The following is a 27,267-nucleotide window of genomic DNA, read 5'->3' as shown; positions in this document are numbered from 1 at the left end:
TGCCCCCCAGATTAGGCAACAACTAAGTATGTTGTAACTAAAACTGTGTTACTTTACTGCAAGACCATTTTATGTTGGTTCGGATCAGTGACGAAAAGCCCTGGCCCTGATCGAGGCTGAGGGGTCATCTTCGAGGTTAGGGACCACCAGGCGAGATATCATCATGTGTGGAGTGCGATTGGAAATGTACTTTTGATTAAGGGGCATTTTTCCAAAGCCTCCAGAGCTCCCTCAAACCCTTGGCCATGTGTAATTGATTGACGTTTGGTGGACCTGATAATGTAAACTTCTGCCGTAACTCAATCTCTTTTCCTGATAACGTCACAAAACTGCTGTTGAGCCTTTGTTGAACCAGCCCTACGGAAGCCAGTCTTTCACACACGTGACTCCATCAGCCCACCTAAGCTCTTCTTCTTTGCTCAATCCTCCAACCCAGCATGCTGATATTTGGACTTCCACATGTGGTCTAAGGTGTATATCTGTTTGCCTCAATCAGTGGGGGAACCCAGAAGTGATGCCGGCTCTATTTAAGAGTGACATCATACCATTGGCCCCTTCTGCACACACAAAATAATGTGTTTTCAAACCACTTTCACAACTGTTTGTAAGTGGATTTTGCCATTCCGCACAGCTTCAAAGAGCACTGAAAGCAGTTTGAAAGTGCATTATTCTGCATGTGCGGAATGAGCCATAGATCTGGCAGCCATTTTTAATTTTATTCTTCTTTTGCTGTCATTAAGAGCAGGGAACAGGAAATTCACTGTCCTTGTGACAGACTGGCAGCACTACAGAGATCACTTCCTTCAAATCCGTGTATCACTCCAGGAACTGTCCCTTTAGAGTTCACTGAAGCAGGGAGCTGTTTCCTTGCAGTTTGTAAATCCCCAGGCATTTCGATAGCATTATACAAGACAATAATATAATATTAATTCAAACACTTCCATCTGGGGGAAATGACATCATAATGCTTTTTTTTTCTGCAATATGTTGGGGTTTGATCATTATCATCCCTGCAATCATCAAATTAACCACAATTACTTCTACATCTATTCCAATTCCTTGGAGAGAGTCAGTAGCCATTATCAGAAGATTGAAGGAAACTATTAAGAGTCCCCATGCCATTCAGAGCAGGGGCAGCAGACACACAAGAATTCCTCAAGCTCAGCCCTGACATTAGGAAATGCAAACCTACAGTCAAAATGTCCCATCACTCAAATCAGGATAGTCAGAGACACATGAAAACATTGTCTGAATGGCTGAACTTGTTTCCAGAACTTAATTTTTCACTCAAGAAGCTGTTGTTTGTGCTGGTGGAATTCGCCTTAGTGCCTCCGGCAATGTGTAAGGTTCCTCTTAGTAAATGCCCCATCAGGGATCCTCTTCCTGTGGTTCACAAATACGATAAATCGGGGGATCTCAACATTGCTGCCATTCTGTCTCAGATCTACATTGCTATCGATCCAATCACATTTGAAAAACGTCCCTCTGAGGAATTGTTCGCTGACCTTGCGTAAGAAAATGCCATTTTCATCCCGTCGTGCATGTCGGGTTGAGTGAGATTCAGTGCGCTGGGAAATGGTTGGCACGGTGTTCAGTTCTTGCTTTTCATTCTTGATTTCAACATCTAAATCTTGTTGGGTTGTGTGAACTTCTTTCTTACCTTTCCATGTTATGTTCCTGTTAAGCTGGGGACCATTAGGAAAGGAATTGATAATAAAACTGCAAGGATTGTCATGCCCTTATATAAAGCAGTGGTGCGACCGCACTTGGAGTACTGTGTCCAGTTCTGGTCGCCGAATCTCAAAAAGGATATTGAAGAGATAGAAAAAGTGCAGAGAAGGGCAACAAGGATGATTGAGTGACTCGAGCACCTTCCCTATGAGGAGAGGCTGCAGCGTTTGGGACTCTTTAATTTGGAGAGGAGACGTCTGAGGGGGGATATGATTGAAGTCTATAAAATTATGCATGGGGTAGAAAATGTTGACAGAGAGAAATGTTTCTCTCTTTCTCACAATACTAGAACCAGGGGACATTCATTGAAAATGCTGGGGGGAAGAATTAGGACTAATAAAAGGAAACACTTCTTCACGCAACGTGTAATTGGTGTTTGGAATATGCTGCCACAGGAGGTGGTGATGGCCACTAACCTGGATAGCTTTAAAAGGGGCGTGGACAGATTTATGGAGGAGAAGTCGATTTATGGCTACCAATCTTGATCCTCTTTGATTTGAGATTGCAAATGCCTTAACAGTCCAGGTGATCGGGAGCAACAGCCACAGAAAGCCATTGCTTTCACATTCTGCATGTGAGCTCCCAAAGGCACCTGGTGGGCCACTGCGAGTAGCAGAGAGCTGGACTAGATGGACTCTGGTCTGATCCAGCTGGCTTGTTCTTATGTTCTTATGTTCTTAAGTCTATCACGTTGGCCACTTTTGACGATTTGTTTAGCAGAATTATAACTGGGCAGCCGCTCTGGATTCTTCCAAGAGATATTCTGCATTCAAATCTACTGGATAAGGATCGCATATGTAGCTTGGGAAATATTTTAATCAGACTGGCCTGAATGTGTATTAAGTGTCATTTCTGTTTGTCTGTTTGTTCACATTCTGATGGTCCCTGGGAAGGTATTTACTTATTACTTAGAGCATGTTTAAGTCTTCTTTTCTGGGGGGAAGGATATTCTTGATCTCCACAGAGCTGTAACGTATTACAAGGTCTATTTTCTCAAGTAGAACTCTTCACATTCTGCAGATATTGCCTTTCTGGTGTCTCAGATATAGTGAGGTGTTGATCGCAGTTATGTTGGGCTGGAATCAGAGAGAAGAAGACTTCACTTTCTGCTTGAAGTCATCTGCTCTCATTGCAGGTTCCTGACTCACAACTACCAGCATATCCTAGCCTTGGATTTTGCTGTGAAGCAGATCAATGAAAATCCTCAGCTCTTACCCAACATCACTCTGGGATTTGACATCTACAACAGCCATTTCAATCCAAGGTGGACCTATCTTGCCTCAATGGAACTTCTCTCCACACAGGACAGGTTCATCCCCAACTACAAGTCTGCTGCCAATAACCGTCCAGTTGCAGCCATCACAGGACCTAACTCTGACATCTGTCTCTATGCGGCAACTATTCTCTGCTTCTACAAGATCCCACAGGTAAGGTGTAACCATGCAAAATGAAACTTTAGTAAGACCTTCACACTTTTTCTGGTCATTTAGATATGTTTTGCAAAAAAAGGACCGGCATCACTGTAGGGCTAGGTAGAGTTCATGTGTAGCTGAAAGTTTGTACATAGAACATAATTTATTACATTCCTCAGCACTTATAAAATCAAATGATTCAGATCCTTTTGTGTATGTTCAATGATATAAGAATGTAGAGCCTGAGTAGCTCATCTTGTGCTCCAGTATAACACAAAAAGCAAGTTTAGTTGGCAGGTCAAATGATACAGTCGATAATGTGATATGGAAACGGCGTAAACACTAACAGTAAGTAGTTTTGAAATCTTTCCCCTGCTACTGTGTCTCTAGATCTTATATGGCTCTGCACCCAGGACGGACAACCAAATGCAGGCTGTTTTCTTTCACCAAATGTTTCCAAGCCAGACCCATCAAAATATAGGGATTCTCCAACTTCTGTTGTATTTCAGGTGGACATGGATTGGGATGATATCCCTGCCTGATGAGACAGGAGGAAGATTTGTACAGGAGATGGTTCCTATGCTTTCTGAGAATGGCATCTGTGTGGACTTCATAGCCACAATGCCAGAAATAGCTTTTTCCAGTGAAGTTGTTGAGGTAGTGGCTGAGATGGTTGAAATGTATAATGTTGTCATGGGAAGCACTGCCAAAGTGTTGGTCCTCCATGGGGAAATTCACACCATGATCATTTTAAGATTGTTCCTCCAGCTCCCAGAACTTGAGGATATGTCAGTGAAGGCAACAGGGAAAATCTGGATATTGACAGCTCAGATGGACTTCACCGCTCTAGCCTTTGAAAGAAGCTGGGACATCAGTTCTATCCACGGTGCCATATCCTTCGCAGTTCACTCAGTGGAGCTCTCAGGATTCCAGGAATTTATTCAGGAGAGAAATCCTAACTCTAAAGAAAACGATGACTTCATCAGACTATTCTGGCAGCTGGTTTTTCTTTGTTCATTCTTCAACTCCACAGCAGTCCAAGGGGATGGGGAAATCTGTACTGGAGAGGAGAAACTGAAGGACCTTCCTGGATCTGTTTTTGAAACCATCACAACTGCCCACAGCTACAGCATCTACAACGGAGTTTATGCTGTGGCGTATGCTTTACAAGATTGGCAGTTCTCCAGTTTTAGACATACAGTAACAGCGAACAGCAGGCAATGGAATCTCCTAGGCCAAGAGGGGTGGCAGGTGACATTTATTTCTTATTTATTTATTTTTATTTATATCCCACCCTATCCCCACATTCTACTCACACTCACTTCATTGTTAGATGGATTTGTTGCCTAAAACATGTGCACCCTCTTTTCTCTACGAATGTACGATAGGTAACAAACAAACCACTACAGCAGTGATGGCGAACCTTTTCGAGACCGAGTGCCCAAATTGAAACCCCAAACCCACTTTTTATTGCAAAGTGCCAACACGGCAATTTAACCTGAATACTGAGGTTTTAGTTTAGAAAAACGGTTGGCTCCGAGGCATGCGTTACTTGGGAGTAAGCATGATGGTAGTCGGTGGCTTTGCTTTGAAGCAACCATGCAACTCTTCCAACAGGTGAATCACGACCCTAGCAAGCCCCATTGTCAGCAAACGAGATTACTCCCAGGTAAAGGATCGCACTTTAGTTCTTCGCATGAAAATCAGTGGGGTTTAACAGCACTTAACAGGATTACCTACACTGCCTCCCCAAAACTAGGGCTGATTCCGCATTGGCCAAAAACAGCAGTGTGAAAACGGTGTGAAAACGGTGTAAAAGGGTTTAAAACGATGTAAAAGGGTTTATACTGTTTCCACACTGTTTTCACACCGCTGTTTTTGGCCCATGCAGAATCAGCTTAGGTCTAAGGTTTAATGCTAATAATCGAGCCCAGTGGCCCAGGCAAGCCTAGATATGTGGGGGGGGGGAACTCTGCGCGTGCCCACAGACAGGGCTCTGAGTGCCACCTCTGGCACCCGTGCCATAGGTTCGCCATCACTACACTACAGGCACAAGTCTGATGCCCCACTCCTCCATGTGAGTGGTGGACTTTAATCTGGTGGACCAGATTTGTTTATCCAGTCCTACACATGAAGCCTCCTAGATGTCCTTGTGTCAGAGTTCTTTTTAAACTCTCTTAAACCAACCTGCTTCACAAGGTATCAATTAATTGGTTCTGTAATGGAGCTGTTTTACATTTGCTATCTTACACAGACTAATTGGTTACGTTATTTGAAATCTTTATGGTGTTCTGCTAGATTTTATTTTTTAACTATTGTATTCATTAAATTTAACTCTCTTGTCTTGCTAACTGTGATGCTTCAAAGCAGCTTAAAGAGTAATTTAGCTTTACCACTGCATTGGGATGGGGGGGGGGGGGGCTCTGACCTGATTGGCTGAAGCTACCAGACCTCATCAACTCATGGAAGCTTAGACTGATTCTGCATGGGCCAAAAACAGCAGTGTGAAAACGGTGTGAAAATGGTGTAAAAGGGTTTAAAAGGGTGTAAAAGGGTTTATACTGTTTTCACACCGTTTTCACACGACTGTTTTTGGCCCATGCGGAATCAGCCTTAGCTAAGTTCACCTTTCAAAGTACTTGAATGGGAGACTATCAGGTCGTCATAAATGGGTTATGACTTTCCATCACTTTATGGTGCTCAAATGTAACACTTTTTAGGCTGCCAGTAGTATTTTCTGGTTTTCTCTGACTTGAATTTGGTAGAAGACATGAAGAAGTATTTGGATTTATACCTCGGCTTTTTCTCCTGTAAGCAAACAACACGTAGGTGGGGTTGAGAGAGTTCTGAGAGAACCATGACTAGCCCAAGGTCACACAGCAGGCTTCATCTGTAGAAGTAAGGAACCAAATCCAGTTCACCAGGAAAGTGTCCACCAGTTATGTAGACAAGTGGGGAATCAAACCCATTTCTCCAGATTAGAGTCCATCTACTCCTGATCACTTCACCACATTGGCTCTCACTGGTATGTTCACATATTAAATTTGTAAGTTTCCCTGTTGTGTACCTGAACATAGATTTAAGGAAAACAATAGCAGCAGTCCTCTTGTTTGGAAATGTATCATCCCATTTCATATTTGCATATCTTGCATATTGGTACGAACGGGTGTTCTACTTTTTGTCTGCCTTTAGCTCTACCACTTTCTGAGAAGTGTCTCCTTCAACAACAGCGCTGGGGAAAGCATTTCCTTCGACACAAATGGGGAACTAGTGACCAACTTGGATATTGTCAACTGGGTCACCTTCCCAAATCAATCCTTTCTTCGAGTCAAAGTGGGAAAGGCCGACTCAACGGCTCATCCCAAAAAAATATTCATCGTTAATGACAAGGCCATTGTATGGCCCGCTATGTTCGACCAGGTAAGATTTTTAAATGCTCTAAGAAACCTCAAGTAATGCTCCCAGTGTGGAAACAGGAATAAAATATTCACATACTAATGTTTTTCTCTGTGTTTGTTCTGCTGATTAGGGGATGAATAGTTAAACCATCATTTTCTTCTAAAACTGTTGCTAGGAAAAGCTTTGAAAAAATGCTTTAGTGGTTCACACACATCAAGTTCAGTTGAGGCAATTCCTTGAGATATAAATGTTACTAAGCCTCCTGATGGTCTGCCTCTCTTCTTTAAAGTTGAGGCCTGGAGTGCAAATGATTTGTAACCAGGAATATTGATTGGGGAGGTCATCCATGTCTCCTGTAAAAGAATGATATGAAATTGGGTGAGGCAGTGGGTAAATTCAGAGTTCAATGTCTTATTTGCCCACCCAGCAATGTTCCAGGAGATGATCTTTAGTGTATTTTTGGTGATGGCATTAACATCCTTTGTGTTCCTTCCAAGCAGAAGAGATCACAAATAAATATAGATTTAGATATATAGAGAAGGCGCCTAGAAAAAAATGACAAGGCATAGTAGTATTCTCATGGAAAGGCACAGCTTGATCAAACGAAAAGAATAACTTGTTTTTATACTGCACTTATCTCTGCCATAAGGAGCCTCAAAGCAGCTCAGAATTGGCCTTCCCTGCCACTAGGCTTAAGGGCCTAAAGCCCAGTGGGGGCTTTTCCAGCAGTGGGGAGGTTTGGTTGCAATTTTAGCCTCCCCACCCCACTGGAAAACCTCCTTGGGAGTTGCAGGCTGGTGTAGCCGTAACACCACTTCTGGACACCTGATCGTTTGATGCAGAGGTGGGATCCAGCAGGTTCTCCCCAGTTCCCGAGAGTGGGTGACTAATTATTGGTGTGTGCCGAGAGGGGGTTACTAATTGGGTCTGCTTTTCCGTTAGAAATTCCATTAGGTCCCAAAATCATAAAAGTCCTGTTGTTTCCTATGTGGCCGGTTAGCGAAGGTAGAAAACGGGATAATTCTCCCTGTTGGGCTGTTTTAAAGACATGTTTTAGAAATATGGTCAAGTTCCTTGTTTAAGGAAAGTATCCTTCTTTTGATTTCTAGAAACAAAATTAAGTATTTGAAAGTATTAAGTATTTGACAGGCAGTCAATTAGAGGAGAAGTAGATGTTTCTGTTGGCAGGAGACGATATAACTTGCTATAATGAGTTTAAATTATGGACAGAAAGATACCAGCTGGAAATTAGGAACTTTTTTTTGCAGTAAGAGTTTTTTACAGTAACAGAGAAATTATTAATGCCCCGCCCCTGGAATGCCCGGCCATGCCACCATCGTGCCCCGCCCAGCCCCATTGGCGCTACGCCACTGTTTGAATCCCACCACTATGGGAACCTGTTACTAAAAATTTTGGATCCCACCACTGGTTAGATAGGGCTGTGAACTGCTAAACATAAAGCAGAAGTTCTCAACACTATTCACATCAATTTTGTGAACTTCAGCTCTTGCTTGGACCTTTATCTTTGATTTTGCTGACTTGACTGGCATGGGATCTCAGCCAAGAGAGAATGAAGCTGGAAGATTTGAAATGGTGCAAATTCTTACAAAAGAATACAAACGTTTCAATTCTCCATTGCACTCTGAATGTTCCACTGCAGTCATGGTATCAGACCATGTCAACCTATTATAACTCCAATTACACCAATAATATGTACGCCAGGAGAAAATGCTCCCGGAACACGGCCATACACCCTGGAAACCCCCACCCACCCCAGCGATTTTGGCCATGAAAGCCTTTGACAATATAATCATATATACATTTGGAAAAACAGATGAGAACTTGTGTATTTGATACGTATCTTTCATTTGGGCCAGGTGCAGCCCCTTTCGGTTTGCAATGAATGCTGTCGTTCTGGTTACAGCAAAAGAAAGATCGAAGGCAGGCCTTTTTGCTGTTATGATTGTCTTCCGTGTCCATCAGGGAAGATTTCAAATGAGAAGGGTAAGAGATTCGAGTATCAGATACATTCATTGTATTTCAGTATGTACAAAGGCGTATAGACGCTTGAAGCTATCCATAGCAGGTCGATCCAAAAGCAATGTTCCATTCTTTCTGAAATAAGCGTTCAAAATTAGAATGGTGAGAATGGCCCTGTAGACATCGCCTGAATTTCATGTTTTGCACAATCCAAGTGTTAACTTTCCAGAAGAAGCCCATAGTTTGTGATATACTGCAATAGTTAATACCTGCAATCTATGGCCATTTCCGCACGGGCATTTAATGGCGGCCTGGAGACGGCAAAAACGCCGTTTCCAGGCCGCCATTCGCACAGGGGGCGCAGCTGCATCGCAGCCGCGCCGCCCTCGTGCCGCCCGCCCGTCATGAAGCCGGCGTTTCCCCAGAGCGCTCTTTTACCGAGCGCCGCCCGTCAAGCCGCTGCCCGGCGTGAGCGGCAGCGGCTTCACGACGCCTCCACCCCCGCCTTGTTCCCGGCACTTACCTTGTCCCCGGGCCTCCAAAAGCCGCTTGTCGAAGATTGGAGCAGGAGCGCAGGGCCAGGGGGCGTGTCCCCAGGCCTCGGCGACATGCCGGAGGCCCGGGGACATGCCGGGTCGGCCGGGCGCCGGCGCTCCGTGGCACCGGCTGCCCGACTGTTTCCAGGACCGCCCATGCGGACGGTCCCAGCATCGTCGGGTCAGCGCGAAATGCGCCGACCTAGCCGTTTCTGCCTCCATGCGGAAACAGCCTAAGTAAATTGAGTTAGACCAAAGTGGGCCACAGAAGGTCTATTCAGTGGCTTAAGTTCAACTCACAAAGCCTACAGGACCCTAAAGACTCTTATGAGTCACTGTTTAATTTTTCCATTATCAAAGGTAAAGCCAGAAAAATGTTTTAGGTTTTATGTTTCTAAACACTGTTTATTTTTCATTGTTAATATAGATTGGAATGTTGGTATTAATGAATGTAGTAGATTCCTTGGTTGGATTTTTGTTTAAAACATCTGGACAGACTTCCTTCGACTTTGTCTCAATCTCCTAATAAACATTTCCTTATTAAAAAACAAACAAATGAACAGAGCAAGTTGACTCAGAATCAAATGTCATTTTTATTCATTTATTTATGAAGGATGGCATTTGCAGCTACTTAAAGTTGACCACTTCTTTTTGATTCTGTGATTTTTATTAGAAAAGGAAACAATATTCAATATGGACAGCTATGCAATTGCTCTTTCAAACAGTGGTGTGTTGACTGAGACAAAAAGAAGCAAGTAAGGCAGGGACAGACATGTTATAGGCACCAGTCTGCTTTGTGATCATTTTAGTGTACCCAAAGGCCCATTACTACAATCTCCAAAACTCTGGTGTGCTCTGAAGACACCACTGAGCCTAAATTTGTTCTCATATTATTGAAAATAAAGTGAGAAATCTTAGTTGTCTGACTTCTTGAGCAGCACTTTCGGAATACTTGGTCATATTATTATCAACTTGCCATTGCATTTCCATTTCCAGATATGAATGAATGTTTTGAGTGTCCTGAAGGTCAGTATCCAAACAAAGGCCAGAATTCATGCTTGCAGAAAGAGATCAGCTTTTTATCTTATGGAGAACCTTTGGGGATCAGCTTGGCCACTGTCGCTGTTTCCTTCTTTGTCATCACAGCTGTGGTGCTCGGGATCTTTATTAAGCACCGGGAAACTCCTATAGTCAAAGCCAACAACCGGGACCTCACCTACACTCTCCTCATCTCTCTCCTCTTGTCTTTCCTTTGTGCTTTGCTATTCATTGGCCAGCCTGAGAAGTGGACCTGTCTCCTTCGACAAGTGGCTTTCGGCGTCATCTTCTCAGTGGCTGTTTCTTGCGTTTTAGCCAAAACAGTTGTTGTGGTTCTGGCTTTCATGGCCACAAAGCCAGGATCCAGAATGAGGAGATGGCTGGGAAAAAGGTTGTCCAGTTCCATTGTCCTTGCATGTTCCCTCTCACAAGCTACTATTTGTACCGTGTGGTTGGCAACATCTCCCCCCTTTCCAGGTTCTGACATGCACTCAATGACGGAGACAATTGTGTTGGAATGTAAAGAGGGGTCTGTCACCATGTTTTACAGTGTCCTGAGCTTTCTTGGCTTCCTAGCCGTTACCAGCTTCACTGTGGCTTTCTTAGCCAGGAAATTACCGGACAGTTTCAATGAAGCCAAGTTCATCACCTTCAGCATGTTGGTCTTTTGCAGTGTGTGGGTCTCCTTCGTTCCAAGCTACTTGAGCACCAAGGGGAAATCCATGGTGGCTGTGGAGATCTTCTCCATCTTAACCTCCAGTGCTGGGCTACTGGGCTGCATTTTTTGCCCAAAATGCTACATCATTATAGTAAGACCTGAGATGAACAAAAGAGGACAGCTGATAAAAACAAAGTCTTAAATCTTATGACGCAAATCCCAGGATATATTTTATTATACTCAGCTAACATTTTAAAGGAGTGGTTTACTCCTTGCTTAAGGCTGTAATGTGGCTGTTTCTGGATTTTTACTGGGTGTAACAGTCCCAGATGTTCAGATTGTATCAATGGTTGTATAATAAATTATTAGAAGCCATGGAAATAAATGCATTAGGCAGTCCCAAGCTGATTGCAATTTGCTTTCCTTTGTACTTTGCATTTCCAGATGCACCATGAATGTTTGTATTTCTGGAGCTATTTTGGAGCATTCTTCTTTATTTTTAATTTATAATACTGAAAAAAATCATTGGATTGTCTAAACTGGAATCATAACAAAAGAATGCTCAACCAGTAGGTCAGCAAAAAATAAATAACACTCCTATTTAATCCGCATACACTGAACAGCCAGAGTTAAGAGCTTGAGGCTTACTTGTTCCATCTTTTAAAGTGAGGATATCCCTTCCAGACCTCTGCCTTTCCCTCCTTGAGATATCCTCAGAACAGGCTGCTGCAAGGAAGCTTGGAGGCCATTTCCATATGCGGGCCAAAAGCGGCGGACCTGACCAGGCGGTAAAGCGCCGCCCCCAGGCCGCCGATTCGCTGAAGCGGCGGCTGCTGGAAATGCAGCGAAAGCGCCCGAGCCTGGCTGCCCTTCCCCTCCCTCAGGGGTGGCGTCCAGGCCGCAGCCACAAAAAAAAACTTCCAGTGACGCGGTGCAAACCCAGTACTTTTGCCCGGGAACACGCTTTGTTTCCCTTCCCTTTCCCACTTACCTTGTCCCCGTCAGCCGACCTGCAACGGCCTCGAAGCCCCTCCTACCGGCTGTCCCTCCGACCCCTGGAGGTTGGAGGGCAGCATGGTAAGCCCGCGAACTTCACGGAAACCAACAGGCTGATGGCGAGTTCAAATAAAATAAGGAAAGGGAAGGCTGGAAGAACAGCGGCTCCATCAAAGGAGCCGCCTGTCAAATCTACCAGCCTCTCCTGGTACATTTCATAGCGCGCTTCGCGTGCAACAACCGACCTCATTGCCCTCATGCGCCTGCAGGGGAATTAAACTTGCCGGCGTGAGAGCAGCAAAGAATACCGATGCAGAAAGGGCCTCGGATAAAATATCCACGTTAATATCTAGTCTGAAATCAAATACTGGGAAAGGGAATTGCAAATAGTGAGGAATTTTTGGGACTCACAAAATGGGAATAGCACAGCTTCTGGAACAGTGCATGGGACTCTACCCCTCCTTGAATCTGCAGTCTCTTCTCCTTAGGAAAAGGACGGTAGAACTTTTTCAGCTTCTTTCCCTTTCGATTTCTCATTTGCCCCCTGATTAGGCAACAACTAAGGGCATCATAAATAAAACTGTGTTACTATACTGCAATACCGAAAAAGCCCTCTCCTTGCTTGAGGCTGATGGGACTTCTTCCAGGCTAGGGGTCATCAGGCGAGAAATCATCATTTGTGGGGTGCAATTGCAAAAGTACTCTTGATTAAGAGCATTTTTCCAAAGCCTCCAGAGCTCCCTCAAACCCTTGACCATGTGTAATTGACTGATGTTTGGTGGACCCGATAATGTAAACTTCTGCCATAACTTAGGCTCATTCCGCACATGCAGAATAATGCACTTTCAAACTGCTTTCAGTGCTCTTTGAAGCTGTGCGGAATGGCAAAATCCACTTGCAAACAGTTCTGAAAGTGGTTTGAAAACGCATTATTTTGTGTGTGCGGAAGGGGCCCAAGTCTCTTTACCAGATAACGTCAAAAGGCTGCTGCTCAGCCTTTGTTGAACCAGCCCTATGGAAGATAGGCTTTCGCTCAGGTGGCTCCATCAGCCCACCTAAGTTCTTCTTCTTTAATCAATCCTCCCACCTAGCATGCTCATATTTGGACTTCCACACATGGTCTAGCTGTCTGCCTCAATCTGTGGGGGAACCCAGAAGTGATGCCGGTTCTCTATAGGAGTGACATCATGCCATAGATCTGGTGGCCATTTTTTTACTTTATTCTTCTTTTGTTGTCATTAAGAGCAGGGAACAGGAGATTCCCTGTCTTTGTGGCAGACTGGCAACAATACAGAGATCACTTACTTCAAAAAAGCGGCCGCGACGTACCGTGGTCGCCATTGCTGCTGGGGAAGGGACAGCCTCCCATGGGCTGCCACCTTCCCGGCTGCCTCGCGAGCTCCCTCTGCTTGTGAGGCTTTTGGTCTTCTAGGGCGCCTGGCAGTGATGCTGGGCGCCCTGACGTCACCTGAGAGGAGGGCCGGGCAGCCTATTTAAGGCTAGGCCCGGCTTTGCCTCCTCCCCATTTGACACTGGAACGCCGCAGCGTCTCCAGCCCTTCCCCTCCCTGTATTTGTTATTTGTTAATGGCATGTTTGTTTTGTTAACCGGGGTTGGCCCGGATTTAAGCGCATGGGGGGACTGATCTTTAGATTTGGGGTCGAAGCGGGTGAAAATACCGGGCTTTATTGAGAACCTCCGCTTCTGAGGTTTAGGGGAATTGCAGGAGCAAACCAAAGGGTCACCGCCTGCCGCAGGCGGCGTGGAAGCTTCTATGAAGCTAAGCCCTGGCAGCACAAATGAAGTCTTCCAGGGAGTGGCAACCGCCCATCCTGGAATCTCACGGCTGCTCAAGGCGATGGATGAATTTTTTCATCAGCAGGCGTGCTGTAGAAACATTTAGGTGTCTAGGGGACAGCCCTCAGGACTTGTAGCACACAGATCAGACCCCCAGTATGCAGGCATGACATGCAGCGCAGTACGCTTGGTTTGCCTTGAACCAATTTTTGTTAAATAAAATGGCTATGGCCAACTTTTTACCACACAAGCAAGCATGTTGTACTCAAAGTTATTGTAAGTTTAGGAGGGTTCTTAGCTATTTCCCTCAGGCAGCAAATTAGTGTATTACTCCAGGAACTGTCCATCACAAGTTCATGGAATCAAGGAGCTGTTTCCATGGACAATGTAAATCCCCAGGCATTTTGACAGCATTATACAAGAAAATAATATACTATTAATTCAAACACATCTGTCCAAGGGAAATGACATCATAATGCTTTTTTTCTGCAGTATGGTGGGGCTGATTATTATCATCCCTGTAATCATCAAATTAACCTCATTTAATCACAGCGATTCAGCAGCTGTAGGCAAAAGATTGGAGGAAACTATTAATAGTCCCCATGTCATTCAGAGCAGGGGTAAGGGACACAGAAGAATTCATCAAGCACAGCCCTGACATTAGGAACTATTGGTCAAAAGGCCCCATCATTCAAATCTGGATAGTCAGAGACAAATGAGAACAATGTCTGAGCAGTTGGATTTGTTTCCAGAACTGATTTTTTCACTGAAGCAGCTGTTGTTTGTGGTGGTGGAATTTGCAATCGTGCCTCTGGCAATGTGTAAGGTTCCTCTTAGTAAACGCCCCACAGGAGATCCCCTTCCTATAGTTCACAAATACTATAAACCGGGAGACCTCATCATTGCTGCCATTTTGTCCCAGATCTATGTAGCCATCAGTCCAATCACATTTGACAAACGCCCCTCTGAGGAACTGTTCACTGACCTTGCGTAAGAAAATGCTCGTTTTCTTCCTATCATGCATGTAGGTTTGAGGGAGACTCGGTGTGCTGGGAAATGGTTGGCACTGTGTTCAGTACTTGCTTTTCGTTCTTGATTTCAAAATCTAAATGTTGCTGGGATGTGTGAACTTCCTTCTTACCTTTCCATGTTATGTTGCTGTTAAGTCTATCACGTTGGCCACTTTTGAAGCTTTGTTTAGCAGAATTATGGTCAGCCTCCCTAGATTCTCCCAAGAGATATTCTTCATTCAATCTACCGGATAAGGATCGCATATGTAGCTTGGGAAATATTTTAATCAGACTGGCCTGAACGTGTATTAAGTGTCATTTCTGTTTGTTGCTTTGTTCACATTCTGATGATTCCTGCAAGGTATTTACTTATCACTTAGATAATGTTTTAGTCTTCTTTTCTGGGGGAAGGATATTCTTCATCTCCACAGAGCTGTAACGTATTACAAGGTCTATTTTCTCAAGTAGAACTCTTCACATTCTGCAGATATTGTCTTTCTGGAGTCTCAGATATAGTTAGGTGTTGATAGCAGTTATGTTGGGCTGGAATCAGATAGAAGAAGACTTCATTTTTTGCTTGAAGTCATCTGCTCTCATTGCAGGTTCCTGACTCACAACTACCAGCATATCCTAGCCTTGGATTTTGCTGTGAAGCAGATCAATGAAAATCCTCAGCTCTTACCCAACATCACTCTGGGGTTTGACATCTACAACAGCCATTTAGATCCAAGTAGGACCTATCTTGCCTCAATGGAACTTCTCTCCACACGGGGCAGGTTCATCCCCAACTACAAATCTGTTGCCCAGAGCCGTCCCGTCGCAGTCATCACAGGACCTAACTCTGACATCTGTCTCTCTGTGGCAACCATTCTGGGCTTCTTCAAGACCCCACAGGTAAGGTGTAACCATGGAGAATGAAACATTAGCAAGCACTTAATGCTTTTTTATGGCCATTTAAATATGTTTTGGAGACAAGGACCAGCATCATTGTAAGGTTACGTAGATCTCATGTGTAGCTGAAAGGTTGTCCTGAGAACATAATTTATTATGTTTCTCAGTACTTATGAAATCAAACGATTCAGAGTGAATCCTTTTGTGTATGTACCAATGATATAAGAATGTAGAGCCTCTTTACTTCACCTTGGGCTCCATTAATACAAAAAGTGAGTTTAGTTGGCAGGTAAAATGATACAGTCAATAATGTGATATGGAAACCACATAAACACTAATAGTAGTTTTGAAATCTCTCCCCTGCTACCCTGTCTGTAGATCTCATATGGCTCTGCACCCAAGACAGATAACAAAATGCAAGCTGTTTTCTTTCACCAAATGTTCCCAAGCCAGACCCACCAAAATATAGGGATTCTCCAACTTCTGTTGTATTTCAAGTGGGCGTGGATTGGGATGATTTCTCTGTCTGATGAGACAGGAGAAAGATTTGTACAGGAGATGGTTCCTATGCTATCTCAGAATGGCATCTGCGTGGACTTCATAATCAAAATGCCAGAAGTAGCGTTTTCCAGTGAAGTTGTAGAGGGAGTGGCTGAAGCAGTTAACAAGTACAAAGTTATCATGGGAAGCACTGCCAAAGTTTTGGTCCTCCACGGGGAAATTCACACCATGATCATTTTAAGATTGTGCCTCCAAATCCCAGAACTTGAGGACATATCAGTGAAGGCAACAGGGAAAATCTGGATATGGACAGCTCAGATGGACTTCACCTCTCTACCCTTTGAAAGAAGCTGGGACATCAGTTCTATCCACGGTACCATATCCTTCGCAGTTCACTCAATGGAGCTCTCAGGATTCCAGAAATTTATTCAGGAGAGAAAGATTAACTCTGAAGAAAAAGATGGCTTCATCAGACTATTCTGGCAACAGGCTTTTCTATGTTCATTTTTAAACTCCGCAGCAGTCCAAGAGGATGGTGAAATCTGTACTGGAGAGGAGAAACTGAAGGACCTTCCTGGATCTGTTTTTGAAACCATCACAACTGCCCACAGCTACAGCATCTACAATGGAGTTTATGCTCTGGCGCATGCTTTGCAAGATTGGCAGCTCTCCAGTTTCAAACATAGAGTAACAGCACACGGCAGGCAATGGAATCTTCTGGATCAAGAGGGGTGGCAGGTGACCTTCTAATCATACTCACTCACTTATTTGTTATTTGAATTTTTCCCTACAATATGTGTAGCGACTTTTCTCTAAGAACTTAAGATGGCTAACAAACAAACCACTACAGGCACAACATACCACAAAATGAATTCCGGCAATCACTGGCCTCTTCCGCACACGCAAAATAATGCGTTTTCAAACCACTTTCACAACTGTTTGCAAGTGGATTTTGCCATTCCGCACAGCTTCAAAGAGCACTGAAAGCAGTTTGAAAGTGCATTATTCTGTATGTGCGGAATAAGCCACTGTAAAACATCCTGAATACATTTCGTACAGCCTTGCTGAACCAAATTTCTGGCTTCATACATCCATTAATCTCCAAGAAGAGCTCTTGGAAACACTCTTAATAGCTGCCCTAAAGTGAGGAAGTGAATGTGTTACCATGGTATTCGTACGATGAACTAACTTCTCCAGAAAAGGTGAAGTAACAAACAAACTTTTCCAGGTGACTGGAGCAGTGGGTTTGTATGTTTTGCAGTAGTTAAACCTTCCAAGTCATTTTAATGGTGATCCCAATTAAAATCCCATTTCAGTAAACCATATCAGAAGTTATAGCGGCTTGGTGTGTCGAATTCAATAGAGTAATAGTGGGGAAAATACGATTTATATGAAAAAGAAGATGGCTCCATCAGGGACTTCTGGAAACAGGTGTTTCTGTCTTCTTTCTCCAGCTCCACAGTTGACATGAAAGGAGAAATGTGCTCTGGAGAGGAGAAATTGGGGGCTCTTCTGGGATCTGCTTTTGAAACAATCACATCTGCTAGCAGCTACATACATACATACATATTACATACATAATTCTTTATTGGTGGTGCACCTTTAAGTATTCATGACAGCCAATTGCAAAGCTACAGTTGATATCTCCCAGTAATTTAACACAAAGAACCAGGTTTGATTCCGCACTCGTCCATGTAAGTTGTGGACTCTAATCTGGTGGACCAGGTTTGTTTTTCCAGTCCTACATATGAAGCCTCCTGGTTGTCCTTGTGTCAGATAGAGTTCTTTTTTAACTCTCTTAACCCAACCTGCTTCAAAAGGTATATATTAATTGGTTCTGTGGCCCTTTCCGCACAGCAGAAAGGGCGCCCCTGCACCTGCAGGAATTCTGCCGGTGGAGGGGTGGGGGCCGTTCGCACTGGAGCATGCGAGCGGCCCCCGCAGAGGCCAGTGTGGGAGCCGCCTCTTCCCCGTCCCTCTCCCACTCACCTCATCACCTTCATCGCCCTGCTGGCCTCCTAAGACCCACCCATGCTGCCCTCCGACCTCCAGGGGTCGGAGGACAGCGAAGGAGGGTCTTAGGAGAACCAACGAAGCGATGAAATAATAGCCCGGCGAAAAGGTGAGTGGGAGAAGGATGGAGAAAACAAGCGTGTTCCGCAAAGCGGTGCCGTTCGCGCAGCATGCCGAGAGAATGCGCTGTTTTGGGGAGGGATTTTGGAGGCAGCCCTGACTGCCACCCTGGGGAGTGGAGGAGGGGAGCCAGATCCAGAAGCGCTGCTCGCGTTTTAGCAAGCTGCCACCAATGCTGGCTTAACCCTGGGAATGGCGTTTTTGCCGGCCCCAGAGCGCCGTAAATGGCCCACGTCTTGAAGGAAGGGCCCAAAGATGGAGCTATTTGTTGCTATCTTACACAAACTGGTTACATTATTTGAAATCTTTATGGTGTTATAAGCTATTGGTTTCCCTTTGGAATCACTCCTTATGCTCACAAAGGTGGAAGCCTTCAGACTAGTTAAGAATAGGCTCTTGGATCTTGATTTTCATTATTTGACTCTTGCAGCCAAGACAACCTGCTCCCCGACTACATTATTAATCCCATGCGAGCGTGGAATTATGGCAGCATATCTTCGTCTGCTGATTAATCCCACCCAGAGAAGAGCTTTGGCTACTGCAAGATGTAATGTGCTGCCATCAGCTCTCCTGGAGGGAAGATTTAAGCATATAGAACGTTCTAAAAGGGTTTGTTCTTGTGATCTGGTTACAGTTGAAACAGTTGATCATTCTCTGTTTGTATGCCCTAAATACAATAAGATACGCACGAAATATATGAATTCTATTTTCTTGCAATGTTCCCAGTGACAAGAGTGTTACAAGATACCCAACCTCCTGAACAGCTCTGATGTGCTCTTTTGCGAGTATTTTCTGGTTTTCTCTGACTTGAATTTGGTAGAAGAGTATTTGGATTTACACTTTGGCTTTTTTTCCTGTAAGCAAACAACACGTAGGTGGGGTTGAGAGAGTTTTGAGAAAACCATGACAAGCCCAAGGTCACCCAGCAGGATTCTGCTTCTGTAGAAGCAGGGGAACATATCCAGTTCACCAGGAAAGTGTCCACCACTCATGTGGACGACTGGGGAATCAAACCCGGTTCTGCAGATTAGAGTCCATTTGCTCCTGATCCCTTCACCACATTGGCTCTCACTGGTATGCTGACATATTACATTTTGGAAGTCTTCCTGTTGTGTACCTGATCATAGATTTAAGGAAAACAATAACAATAGTTCTCTTGTTTGGAAATGCACCATCCCATTTCATATATGCATATCTTGCATGTCCATAGGAACTGGTGTTCTGTTTTTTGTCTTCCTTTAGCTCTACCACTTCCTGAGAAGTGTCTCCTTCAACAACAGCGCTGGGGAAAGCATTTCCTTTGACACAAATGGGGAACTAGTAACCAACTTGGATATTGTCAACTGGGTCACCTTCCCAAATCAGTCCTTTCTTCGAGTCAAAGTGGGAAAGGCTGACTCAAAGGCTCTTCCTGAAAAAATGTTCTCCATTAATGACAAGGCCATTGTATGGCCGGCTATGTTCAACCAGGTAGGATTTTTAAACGCTCTAGGATACCTCAAGTAATGCTTCCACTGTTGAAATAGGAATAAAATATTCATCTTTTTTTCTCTGTGTTTGTTCTGCTGATTAGGGGATTAATAGTTCAACCAGTGTTTACCAACCTTTTCAATGTCACGGTACCCTTGACCTCACTCTTTATATCTCACGGTACCCCTGCCATCCTCCCGCCACCTTCCCCTCCCAATGCCCCTGCTTGCACCACCCCCCCACCTTCCCCTCCCAGGGTGAAGGGAAGAACTGGGGGAGGGGCAGGAAGTGGCTGCTGACCTTGTGGCAGGCCCTGCCCTGAGCCAGCTCCATGTCCTTGCTGGTGCCGGCAGGAAACACCAGAAAAGTGAGGGGTGGGTTAGCATTGCCACGGTACCCCTGGGACATGCTCCCGGTACCCCAGGGTACCACGGAACCCTGGTTGAAAAGCACTGAGTTAAACCGTCATTTTCTTCTAAAACTGTTAGAAAAAACTTTGAAAAAATGCATCACTGTATTTTGGGTTGTGGCATTAACATCCTTTGTGTTCCTTCCAAGCAAAAGAGATCACAAATAACGATATATTCCGATAAATAGAAGGGAGCATAGAAAGACTTCCAAGGCATAGTAGTATCCTCATGGAATGGCACAGTTTGATCAAACAAAAAGGACGTTTTTTTGTACCCCACTTTTCTCTACCACGAGGAGACACAAAGCAGCTAAGAATTCAACTTCCCTTCCTTCCCTCCAACCAGGCGTAAGTGCCTAAAGCCCAATGGGGGCTTTCCAGCAGTGGGGAGGTTTGTATGCATTTTTAGCAACCCCACACCACCGGAAAGCCTCCTTGGGAGTGACAGGCTGGTGTAGCCATGGCGTCACATCTGGACGACTGATCGATGGATGACTTGCTTGGACCTTTATCTTTGATTTCACTGACTTGACTGGCATGGAATCTCAGTCCTGAGAGACTACAGCTGGAGGGTTCCTGCCTGAAGATATTTACAGAAGACCTCATTTTGAAGGATTGAAATGGTACAAATGCGTATATCATCTTGAATAAAAGAATACAAAGACTTCAATTGCCCCCCCCCCCAGTTCATGGGTCCCTAATATTATCGCGACCCATTATTGAGATCCATAGGTCCTGATACCATCTGGACCCACTGCCCCTCTCTCCTCTTTTTAGGAGGATTCGGTTTAGGTGGGATGCCATCTTAGGATAACTGCTGTTTTTATTATATTTATGGAAGCTCTGTATGATGATTTTATGTATGGTTTTATGTTGTACACTGCCCAGAGCCCTTCGGGGATGGGGCGGTATATTAAGTTAAATAAATAAATGAATGAATGAATGAATGAATGAATGAATGAATGAATGAATGAATGAATGAATGAATGAATGAATGAATGAATGAATGAATGAATAAATAAATAAATTGTCCATTGCACTCCAAACATTCCGTTGTAGTTATGCTATCATGCCATGCCAATCCAGTCTAAATGCAATCACACCAGTAATATATACATTTGGAAAAGCATATGAAAATGCGTGTGTTTTAATACGTATCTTTCATTTGGGCCAGGTGCAGCCCCTTTCTGTTTGCAATGAATGCTGTCGTTCTGGTTACAGCAAAAGAAAGATCGAAGGCAGACCTTTTTGCTGTTATGATTGTCTTCCGTGTCCACCAGGGAAGATTTCAAATGAGGAGGGTAAGAGATTCAAGTATCAGATATGTTCATTGTATGTCAGTATGTAAAAAGGGATATAGACACTCATAGCACTCCAAAGCAGATTTATCCAAAAGCAAGTTCAATTCTTTCTGAAATAAGCATTCAAAATTAGAATATTGAAAATGGCCCTGTAGACGTCTTCTGAATTGAATGTTTTGCACAATCCAGGAGTTAATCTTCCAGAAGAAGCCCATGGTTTGTGATATACCTGAAATAGTTAAACTATCTATGTAAATTTTAAAATAGACCATAGAAGGTTTCTTAACTGACAAAATATATAGGACCCTAAAGAATTATAAAAGTCTTTGTTTAAACTTTGCTTTATCAAAGGTAAAGCCAGAAAAATGTTTAGGTTTTATGTTTATAAACGTAGTTTATTTTTCATTGTTAATATCAATTGGAATTTGGGTATCAATGAATGTGGTAGATTCCTTGGTTGGGTTTTTCTTTAAAATATCTGGACAGACATTCTTGGACTTTGTCTTAATCTCATCATAAGTATTTTCTTATTCAAATAACAAAAAATGAACTATTCAGAAGCAAAACTCAAAAAAATTCAGTTGTGGTTACTTCCAGAAAAGTGTTCTTAGTATGACATTTGGAGCTCCTTAAAGCATTCTTCTTGATTCCGTGGTTTTCATTAGAAAAGGAAATAATAGTCAATATGCACAGATACGCGAGTGCTCTAACTAATGGGGGTCAGTTGATTAAGGCCGTTTCCGCACGGCCGTGTAGTCTCCTCCACGCCAGCAGAATTCTTGCCGGCGTGGAGGCGGAGGCCATTCGCATGGAAGCATGCGGGCGACCTCCAGAGAGGCCGGTAGACGGCAGGCGGCTCCGCACGGAGCCGCCTCTTCCCCCTTCCCCGTTTGACTCACCGTGTCCCCGTCGTTGGCCTGCTGGCCGTCGAAGCCCCACCCACGCTGCCCTCCGACCTCCAGGGGTCGGAGGACAGCGTGGGCGATAGTAGGCTTTCGAAAGGCGACCAGCAGACAACGATGGAACAAGGTGAGCTCGAACGGAAAGACAAACAGCGTGTTCCCGGCGGTGCTGTTAAGCGCAGCGTCGCGGGAACCTGCTGTTGTTGAAAAAACAACCCTTTAAAGGGTTGTTTTTCAGGGCGGCCTGACGCCGCCCTGAGGGAGGGGAGCGCCGCCTGTGCGAATGGCTCCCTGGGAACGGCGTTTTTACCGTTCCCAGGGCGCCATTAATAAACCCGGTGAGGAGCGGCATTTCAAGACAAAAAGAACCAAAGAAAGGCAAAGACAGACGTACTGTATGCACCAGTATGGTCTGTGATCACTTGAGTGTACACAAAAGCCCTAAATTTGAGCTAAATAAAACTGAGCCTAAATTTGTCCTCATATTATTAAAGAGAAAGTTAGAAAGATTAGTCGTCTGACTTGAATTGAGCAGCACTTTTGGAATACTTGGTCATATTACTATCAGCTTGCCATTACATTTCTATTTACAGACATGAATGAATGTTTTGAGTGTCCTGAAGGTCAGTATCCAAACAAAGGCCAGAATTCATGCATACCAAAAGAGATCAGCTTTTTATCTTATGGAGAACCTTTGGGGATCAGCTTGGCCGCTGTCGCTCTTTCCTTCTTTGTCATCACAGCTGGGGTGCTCAGGATCTTTATTAAGCACCGGGAAACTCCCATAGTCAAAGCCAACAACCGGGACCTCACCTACACTCTCCTCATTTCCCTCCTCTTGTCTTTCCTTTGTGCTTTGCTCTTCATTGGCCAGCCTGAGAAGTGGACCTGTCTCCTTCGACAAGTGGCTTTTGGCATCATCTTCTCAGTGGCTGTTTCTTGTGTATTAGCCAAAACAGTCATTGTGGTTCTGGCTTTCATGGCCACAAAGCCAGGATCCAGAATGAGGCGATGGCTGGGGAAAAAGTTGGCCAGTTCCACTGTCCTTGCATGTTCCCTTTTCCAAGCTACTATCTGTACCGTGTGGTTGGCAACATCTCCCCCCTTTCCAGGTTTTGACATGCACTCAATGACAGAGACAATTGTGCTGGAATGTAAGGAGGGTTCAGCCACCATGTTTTACAGTGTCCTGAGCTTTCTTGGCTTCCTGGCCCTCATCAGCTTCACTGTGGCTTTCTTAGCCAGGAAGTTACCGGACAGTTTCAACGAAGCCAAGTTCATCACCTTCAGCATGCTGGTCTTTTGTAGTGTGTGGGTCTCCTTCATTCCAAGCTACTTGAGCACCAAGGGAAAATCCATGGTGGCTGTGGAGATCTTCTCCATTTTAACCTCCAGTGCTGGATTACTGGCCTGCATCTTCTCCCCAAAATGCTACATCATTTTACTAAGACCTGAGCAGAATAAAAGAGGACATCTAATCAAAATGCATGAAGTTGAGTGAATTACTCGAATTCAGAAGAGTACTTGGGGTAGTTGTTAGAATGATACACATGCCTGTTTTATTCAGTGGAGTTAACTGCTCAGATCATACGCCTAGAATCACATGAGCTTCTGGAAAGATCTCTCCTTTCTTCTTCAAACAAAACAGAGATTCAGACTGAGCACTTTTAGAGACAGTATTTGTTGTATCAATGGTTGCATAATAAAAATATTAGACCTCTTGGAAATAAATGTTTTTGTCAGTCCCAAAATGATTGCATTTTGCTTTCCTTTGAACTTGGCATTTCCACATGCACCATGAATGCTTTGTATTTGTGGTGCTACTTTGGAGTATTCTTCTTTATTGTGAACTTATTGTCCTGAAAAAAAATCATTGGACCATTGTAACTGGAATCATAACAAAAGAATGCTCAACCAGTAAGTCAGCAAAAAAGAAATAACACTCCTCTTTAATCTCCATACACTGAACAGCCGGAGTTAAGAGCTTGAGGCTTATTTGTTCCTTCTGTTAAAGGCTCATTCTGCACTTGCAGAATAATGCACTTTCAAACTGCTTTCAGTGCTCTTTGAAGCTGTGCGGAATGGCAAAATCCACTTGCAAACAGTTGTGAAAGTGCTTTGAAAACGCATTATTTTGCGTGTGCAGAAGGGGCCTAAGTTTCACTCTCAAACTGTAATATTTGAGGATTAGACCTCCACGCCTCTGCCTATTTTCACCTTGAGATATCCTTAGAACGGGCTGCCAGAGGCCTCGATAAAAAACAACTAAACACAACAAATAAAACTGTGTTGCAAGGATTGTCATGCCCATATATAAAGCCGTGGTGCGACCGCACTTGGAGTCCTGTGTTCAGTTCCGGTCGCCACATCTCAAAAAGGATATCGAAGAGATAGAAAAAGTGCAGAGAAGGGCAATGAGGATGATTGAAGGAATGGAGCACCTTCCTTATGAGGAGAGGCTGCAGCGTTTGGGACTCTTCAGTTTGGAGAGGAGACGTCTGAGGGGGGATATGATTGAAGTCTATAAAATTATGCATGGGATCGAAAATGTTGACAGAGAGAAATTTTTCTCTCTTTCTCACAATACTAGAACCAGGAGGCATACATTGAAAATGCTGGGGGGAAGAATTAGGACTAATAAAAGGACACATTTCTTCACGCAAGGCGTGATTGGTGTTTGGAATATGCTGCCCCAGGAGGTGGTGATGACCGCTAACCTGGATAGCTTTAAAAAGGGCTTGGACAGATTTATGGAGGAGAAGTCAATCTATGGCTACCAATGTTGATCCTCCTTGATCTCAGATTGCAAATGCCTTAGCAGACCAGGTGCTCAGGAGCAACAGCAGCAGAAGGCCCTTGCTTTCACATTCTGCATGTGAGCTCCCAAAGGCACCTGGTGGGCCACTGCGAGTAGCAGAGTGCTGGACTAGATGGACTCTGGTCTGATCCAGCAGGCTAGTTCTTATGTTCTTATGTTCTTATGTTCTTACTATATTGCAAGATCGAAAAAGCCCAGGCCCTGCTCGAGGCTGATGGGATTTCTCTACAGTTCTCCATAGGAGTGGCATCATAACATAGATCTGGCAGCCATTTTTTATTTTTATTCTTCTTTTGCTGTCATTAAGAGCAGGGAACAGGAGATTCCTGTCCTTGTGGCAGACTGGCAACAATGCAGATATCACTTGCTTCAAATCAGTGTATTCCTCCAAGAACTGTCCATCGCAAGTTCATGGAAGCAGGGAGCTGTTTCCATGGACTTTGTAAATCCCCAGGCATTTTGACAGCATTATACAAGAAAATAACATAATATTAATTGAAACACTTCTGTCCAAGGGAAATGACATCATAATGCTTTTTTTTCTGTAAAATGTAGGGGTTGATTATCATCATGCCTGCAATCATCAAATTAACCACAATTAGTTCCACATCTATTCCAATTCCTTAGAGGAAGTCAGTAGCCATCATCAGAAGATTGAAGGAAACTATTAATAGTCCCCATGCCATTCAGAGCAGGGGCAGCAGACACACAAGAATTCCTCCAGCTCAGCCCTGACATTAGGAAATACAAACCTACGGTCAAAATGTCCCATCATTCAAATCAGGATAGTCAGAGACACACGAAAACATTGTCTGAACGGCTGAACTTGTTTCCAGAACTTAATTTTTCACTCCAGAAGCTGTTGTTTGTGCTGGTGGAATTTGCTTTAGTGCCTCTGGCAATGTGTAAGCTTCCTCTCGGTAAATGCCCCATCAGGGATCCTCTTCCTATCACTCACAGATACTATAAATCAGGAGATCTTGTCATTGCTGCCGTTCTGTCCCAGATCTACATTGTTATCAATCCAATCACATTTGAAAAACGTCCCTCGGAGGAACTGTTCGCTGACTTTGTGTAAGAAAAGGCCCATTTTCATCCCATCATGCTTGTCGGTTTGAGTGAGATTCGGTGCGCTGGGAAAGGGTTGGCACGGTGTTCAGTTCTTGCTTTTCATTCTTGATTTCAAAATCTAAATCTTGTGGGGATGTATGAACTTCTTTCTTACCTTCTTACCTTTCTTACCTTCCCATGTTATGTTACAGCTACATCTATTCTGTTGGCCACTTTTGAAGATTTGTTTAGCTTAATTATGACTGGTGAGCCACCCTGGATTTTGCCAAGAAATATTCTGCATTCCAATCTACTGATTAAGAATGATTAAGTGTCACATATGAGGAGAGGCTGCAGCGTTTGGGACTCTTTAGTTTGGAGAGGAGGCGGCTGAGGGGGGATATGATTGAAGTCTACAAAATTATGCATGGGGTAGAAAATGTTGACAGAGAGACATTTTTCTCTCTTTCTCACAATACTAGAACCAGGGGACATTCATTGAAAATGCTGGGGGGAAGAATTAGGACTAATCAAAGGAAACACTTCTTCACGCAACGTGTGATTGGTGTTTGGAATATGCTGCCACAGGAGGTGGTGATGGCCACTAACCTGGATAGCTTTAAAAGGGGCTTGGACAGATTTATGGAGGAGAAGTTGATTTATGGCTACCAATCTTGATCCTCTTTGATCTGAGATTGCAAATGCCTTAACAGTCCAGGTGATCGGGAGCAACAGCCGCAGAAGGCCATTGCGTTCACATCCTACATGTGAGTTCCCAAAGGCACCTGGTGGGCCACTGCGAGTAGCAGAGAGCTGGACTAGATGGACTTTGGTCTGATCCAGCTGGCTTGTTCTTATGTTCTTATGTTCTTAAGAATCACATATGTAGGTTAGGAAATATTTTAATCTGACAATCCTGAGTGTGTATTGAGTGTCATTTCTGTTTGTCTGTTTGCTCACATTCTCATGGTCCCTAGCAAGGTAGCTACTTACCACTTAGAGAATTGTTATGTCTTCTTTTCTGGGGGGAAGGATATTCTTGCTCTCAACAGAGCTGTAAAGTATTACAAGGTCTATTTTTCTCAAATAGAACTCTTCAAATTCTGGAGATATTGTCTCTCTGGTATCTTAGATATAGTTAGGTACTAATAGTAGTTATGATGGGCTGGAGATATTCTGCATTCAGATCTACTGATTAAGAATCACATATGTAGGTTAGGAAATGTTTTAATCTG

The 27,267-nt window shown here is 44.0% G+C and overlaps 3 protein-coding genes across 3 annotated transcripts in view; all 3 read left to right on the top strand.

The window, feature by feature from the left end:
* The first annotated feature begins 1,199 nt into the window (after positions 1-1,199).
* On the top strand, positions 1,200-11,059 carry LOC125444380 (vomeronasal type-2 receptor 26-like). Its single transcript, XM_048516791.1, has 6 exons — positions 1,200-1,510; positions 2,981-3,158; positions 3,534-4,394; positions 6,336-6,563; positions 8,420-8,546; positions 10,055-11,059. The coding sequence occupies exons 1-6, from the start codon at positions 1,200-1,202 to the stop codon at positions 10,954-10,956; spliced, it is 2,607 nt and encodes an 868-aa protein (XP_048372748.1). The 3' UTR covers positions 10,957-11,059.
* Positions 11,060-11,509: 450 nt separating this feature from the next.
* LOC125444379 (vomeronasal type-2 receptor 26-like) lies at positions 11,510-23,665 on the top strand. Its single transcript, XM_048516790.1, has 7 exons — positions 11,510-11,831; positions 14,399-14,537; positions 15,274-15,451; positions 15,827-16,687; positions 19,325-19,552; positions 21,136-21,262; positions 22,758-23,665. The coding sequence occupies exons 1-7, from the start codon at positions 11,510-11,512 to the stop codon at positions 23,663-23,665; spliced, it is 2,763 nt and encodes a 920-aa protein (XP_048372747.1).
* A 2,080-nt stretch (positions 23,666-25,745) lies between these two features.
* LOC125444378 (vomeronasal type-2 receptor 26-like) overlaps positions 25,746-27,267 on the top strand; it is a 54,689-nt gene continuing 53,167 nt past the window's right edge. The window contains exon 1 of the mRNA XM_048516789.1: positions 25,746-26,056. Within this exon, the coding sequence (XP_048372746.1) occupies positions 25,746-26,056 (311 nt within the window). The remainder of the gene's footprint in view (positions 26,057-27,267) is intronic.

This window comes from Sphaerodactylus townsendi, linkage group LG15, assembly GCF_021028975.2.
Source record: "Sphaerodactylus townsendi isolate TG3544 linkage group LG15, MPM_Stown_v2.3, whole genome shotgun sequence".
Taxonomy (NCBI): Eukaryota; Metazoa; Chordata; class Lepidosauria; order Squamata; family Sphaerodactylidae; genus Sphaerodactylus; species Sphaerodactylus townsendi.
Note: the sequence above shows the minus strand (reverse complement) of the source record. Positions and strands in the feature narration are given on the sequence as shown.

Coding starts and splice junctions, on each gene's coding strand:
- LOC125444380 (XM_048516791.1), top strand. CDS start 1,200: ATGTCCCATCACTCAAATCAGGATAGTCAGAGACACATGAAAACATTG. Junction 4,395..6,335: donor TAGGCCAAGAGGGGTGGCAG/GTGACATTTATT, acceptor GTCTGCCTTTAG/CTCTACCACTTTCTGAGAAG. Junction 6,564..8,419: donor GGCCCGCTATGTTCGACCAG/GTAAGATTTTTA, acceptor CATTTGGGCCAG/GTGCAGCCCCTTTCGGTTTG.
- LOC125444379 (XM_048516790.1), top strand. CDS start 11,510: ATGCGGGCCAAAAGCGGCGGACCTGACCAGGCGGTAAAGCGCCGCCCC. Junction 15,452..15,826: donor GCTTCTTCAAGACCCCACAG/GTAAGGTGTAAC, acceptor CCCTGTCTGTAG/ATCTCATATGGCTCTGCACC. Junction 16,688..19,324: donor TGGATCAAGAGGGGTGGCAG/GTGACCTTCTAA, acceptor GTCTTCCTTTAG/CTCTACCACTTCCTGAGAAG.